Source organism: Penaeus vannamei, chromosome 4, assembly GCF_042767895.1.
Source record: "Penaeus vannamei isolate JL-2024 chromosome 4, ASM4276789v1, whole genome shotgun sequence".
Lineage (NCBI taxonomy): Eukaryota > Metazoa > Arthropoda > Malacostraca > Decapoda > Penaeidae > Penaeus > Penaeus vannamei.
Genome location: NC_091552.1, coordinates 47,108,514 through 47,113,513, shown reverse-complemented (window position 1 = coordinate 47,113,513; position 5,000 = coordinate 47,108,514). Strand labels below are relative to the sequence as shown.

The 5,000-nt window shown below is 36.1% G+C and overlaps 1 protein-coding gene across 1 annotated transcript in view; it reads right to left on the bottom strand.

Annotated features, from left to right (window-relative positions):
- Positions 1-2,519: 2,519 nt before the first annotated feature.
- LOC113820357 (uncharacterized) overlaps positions 2,520-5,000 on the bottom strand; it is a 2,650-nt gene continuing 169 nt past the window's right edge. The window contains exons 1-6 of the mRNA XM_070121469.1: positions 4,991-5,000; positions 3,970-4,117; positions 3,485-3,715; positions 3,092-3,266; positions 2,855-2,960; positions 2,520-2,765 (exon numbers count right to left, since the gene is read on the bottom strand). The exon at positions 4,991-5,000 is cut by the window's right edge and continues 169 nt beyond it. Of these exons, the coding sequence (XP_069977570.1) occupies positions 2,609-2,765; positions 2,855-2,960; positions 3,092-3,266; positions 3,485-3,715; positions 3,970-4,117; positions 4,991-5,000 (827 nt within the window). The 3' untranslated portion in view covers positions 2,520-2,608. The remainder of the gene's footprint in view (positions 2,766-2,854; positions 2,961-3,091; positions 3,267-3,484; positions 3,716-3,969; positions 4,118-4,990) is intronic.

Here is a 5,000-nt window from a genome sequence, read left to right as displayed (position 1 = left end):
ATGTGTGTGTGTGTGTGTGTGTGTGTGTGTGTGTGTGTGTGTGTGTGTATTATATATACATATATATATATATTTATGTATATATATAAATTCTCTGCATACACAATTATATATTTAATTTTGTATATATGTATGTATATGCATATATATATATATATATATATATATATATATATATATATATATATATATATATATATATATATATATGAAGTTATGTATATACATATATGCATATACACACGCAAATATGTGTGTATATATGTATATATATATATATATATATATATATATATATATGTATGTATGTATGTATATGTATGTAAGTGCATATTTATATGTATAGATTAAATTTACGAGATTTCAAAGCTTTATTTTCTCTGATGCTATAGAAAGCTTTTTTCTGTCGAACGTTCATGTATATACATTCATGACTTTTAAATCTTTCTCTACATACACAATTGTATAGGTATGATTATGAATATACAAACATAGATACACATACACACACGCACATACGTATATACACACACATATATTTATGCATGTGTATGTGTTTATATATACATTTGTATATTGTATGCATATATATATTTATATGAAAATATGTATATACATTTATGTATACACACATATATGTCTGTGTTTATATATATATATATATATATATATATATATATATATATATATATATATATATATATATATATATATATATATATACGTGTGGTATTTGCCAGGACATTTCAAAGCTTTATCTTTTCTGAAACTTACTTCCCTGCAGCCTTGTAGAATTTGTCCTGATACTTTGGAAATCTCTTTTCTATCGAACTTTCTGGAACTCTTCGAAAAATTCCTTCACTGGAACACCGAAAAGAAATCCTGGGATCTTTTCCAGAGGATCCTTCTTGGACTTTTTTTTTTTTTTCCATAGAACTGATATTCCATTAATCCACTGAATTTCGAGTGATTTTCATAACTCTCTCAACATCGATCTTTTGTTCTATATTTTGTCGATTTCTGTCTTTCTATTTTTCTCTCCAGGTTGTGTTGCCTCATTTATGTCCCTTTTGTCTTTTTTCTCTTCTTCCTTTCTTCTTTCCCTTCACTTCTTCCTTCTTGACTTTTCTTTTTCTTTCGTTTGTTCCCTTTGTGAAGCATCGGTACTGTTCTCATCTAGCAAACTTGCTGACCTGCGTTCGATCCCGCGCGCTGCCAGTGGACGGCAACCCCGGCCATTTCTTGCACACAGGGAATAATTTAGAAGCATATATCATATAATTGTTCCTCTTCCTTCTCCCCTTTTTTCTCGTTCCCACTCTTCGTCTCTTTTCTTTTCTTTTCCGTTTTCTTACTCCTTCACCATTCTCTCCTTCCTTTCTCTCCTCTCTTGCCTTTTTTTCCTTTCGACTTCCGTTTGCTTCCTCCATTTCCTTTTTCTCTTTTCCTCATTCTTCTTCCCTCTCCTACCTTTCTTTCTCTTTTCCACCTCCGCTCTTTCCCCCCCTTCTTTTTTCTCCTGCTTCTCTCTCGTGTTTTGACCTGTTTATATCAGACAATTCATTAATAGATCAGAAAGAAAGAGAGAGAGAGAGATGGAGAGAGAGGAGAGAGAGAGAGACCCACTATGTGCAGGAGAAAAAATATACAAAACTGGAAATTTGAAGACATGAAAGCTTTTCGCTTGAACTGAAAAAAACTTTTAGAAGTGTCCTTGCAGTGCAATTGCATTGGATTTTCTAGGTGGCATTTGGCAGATTGCTCTTGCATTGATTCTTAAGAAAGACACCTTAATTAGGAAGAAAATGATGTTTGTGTGAGGTGTCATCAAGGGCATTCATTTGATATATATGTATATATGTGTGTACATACACACACACACACACATATATAGATGTAAATATGTGTATATGTATGTAAATATATGTATATATATGCATATATACATATATGTATATACATACATACATACATACATACACACACACACACACACACACACACACACACACACACACACACACACATATATATATATATATATATATATATATATATATATATATATATATATATATCGTGTGTGTGTACACATACACACGTGCAGATATATGCAAATATGAATATATGCAGGCATACATGTGTACATATATATGTGTATATGTAAATATTTACATATACCAATTTGTACGTGCATAAATACACACAAATATGGGTGTCTAGCTATCTATATGTATATATAAAGGTGTATATATAAGAATGTGATTTTTCAGACGTCATGCACTGGTCCTCTGAGGATTCTTAGTGCTTGAGTTTCTGGCCTGTATATGTATATATATATATATATATATATATATATATATATATATATATATATATATATATATATATATATAAAGAGCGCTCTGTTGCATTCAATTAAAATATGCACTTTCTTTTTGTCAGAATCAAGAAGCGAAAAGTACTCTTAGAGTTGATCATGTAGATTGTGTGAAAACGGAGAGAAAACGGAAATGCAGTTTAAGGAATTTGGTCTTTATTATCATATATAAATACGTATAAATACAGACGTCGTTCGCTCTACAAGAAAGCAGGACGCACGTGCTCCTCATCCGTGGACTCGGGCTTTGCGCTCGCAGATGATGGCCTTGTCGTGGTGGCAGGCGATGTCGTGCCACTTGACGCCGTCGTTGTAGAAGTTGTTGAGAACCCCCAGGCACTTCTCGCCCCCTCGCTCGCGGTTGTCTGGTTGTGCTTGACCATTCCTGGCGGTCACAGGGAAACCAGTTATAAGTTTTCTTTAAAGTGTAGCCTGTGGCTGTGTGAGTCAAAGGAAAAGCCAAGAGCCACTTACCCGCCGGTGTGAGACCAGTTCAGACCCACGAATTGTGCACCTGAAGCCCAAGCCCAGTCCAAGCCGTGGATGATGTGACCCGAGGTCCAAATCCACGGTAGCAGATCTAAAGAGAACACAAAAAGAGCACGCATTTAGCAAGGTTGCACACTCATACCTTCGTGGACTCGAGCCTCGACACTTCAAGGCTCGGGTGTCAATCCCGCAACACAGCAGAGGATCAGCTTGAACTATTACCTCCTGAAATGGCTTTGCTGACGAGACTGTCCTCCTCTCGAGTCTCGATGCTGATTCCCTGCCATCCGGAGCCGAGGCTGCGGCAGTACTGGTTGGCGCCATCCCACGTGTAGGTCTTGCTGCCGTCATGGCGCCACGAGAAGTGGTACTCGCTGTCGTCCAGCCTGTCGTCCACCTGGAGTCGGCCGAACCGCCGTTGTTGTGGGTCGGCAGAGAATGATGTTAGGGCAGGCTTTCGAGAATCGATTTGGACGGCAGAAAATTCCAATGATTCAACTTAAAAGGACAAATACTTCAAAAGGTCAGATGATGGACCTTTTACATGCATATATACCAATCATTTCAGGGTGCGAAAGCAGTCCTGACTGCAGCGACAAGGGCCTCGAGACTCACCGCAACGCCCGAGGCAGGTGGCTGGGGTACCACAGGATGCACAGGTGCCACGGGTGGGGCGGCAGGTCTGAAGGGGCGTGGTCGGTGCGGGAAGGTAGAGGTGGTGTGTCTGAATCCATGCCTGACAGGAAGGAAGTGGGTATGCCCACCGTGAGGGAAATGCCCGTGTCCGCCGTGGGAATGCTCCCCAGCAGCCGCAGCAATCAAAGCCAACAACACCAAGAACTTCATCTGTAAATCAGGAGTGAATACACTTACGGAATGACGTAGATAATAGAACAAGAATCCCACTCACACAGCGACTTGTCTTACAACACCTCTAGATCATGTCTGATTAATGTACTTTAGTAACTTCTGCATTTACACTTCACAAATCACCCTCGTTTCCCCAACCGCAATACACGCCTTGTCCTCAAAAGGCTTTCGTTTAAATGGCATCAAAGAGTTGAGAAGCGCGATCTTTCCCAAGCGAGCGGCCGTCTTACCGTGATCGGCGGACGAGCGAATGTGTCGACCGCAAGCAAAGCCGCCCTTTTATATGCAGCTTTTGCCTTTGCTTTGAGAAGGTCACGTGGATTTTCTCCCGTTTGCCCTTCATTCCGTAGCAGTAAATGCGTCTCATTGGAAAATTGTCTGAAATCTAGAGAAAAGATACAGAAGTGCTTTCTCCATACGGACTTCGATGGGCACAAATACCGTTTCTTCTTTCTGCTTCTACCCCTGTCTATGTATATATATATATATATATATATATATATATATATATATATGTGTGTGTGTGTGTGTGTGTGTGTGTGTGTGTGTGTGTGTGTGTGTGTGTGTGTGTGTGTGTGTGTGTGTGTGTGTGTGTGTACATATATATATATATATATATATATATATATATATATATATATATATATTTATGTATATATATAAATTCTCTGCATACACAATTATATATTTAATTTTGTATATATGTATGTATATGCATATATATATATATATATATATATATATATATATATATATATATATATATATATATATATATATATATATGTATATATATGTAAATGTATGTAAGTGCATATTTATATGTATAGATTAGATTTACGATATTTCAAAGCTCTATTTTTTTCTGATGCTATAGAAAGCTTTTTTCTATCGAACGTTCTGTATATACATTCATGACTTTTAAATGTTTCTCTACATACACAATTGTATAGATATGATTATGAATATACAAACATAGATACACATACACACACGCACATATGTATATACACACACACACATATACATATAGATGCATGTGTATGTGTTTATACATACATTTGTATATTAAAGTATGCATATATTTATTTATATGAAAATATGTATGTACATTTATGTATACATATATATGTCTGTATATATATATATATATATATATATATATATATATATATATATATATATATATATATATATATACGTGTGGTATTTGCCAGGACATTTCAAAGCTTTATCTTTTCTGAAACTTACTTCCCTGCAG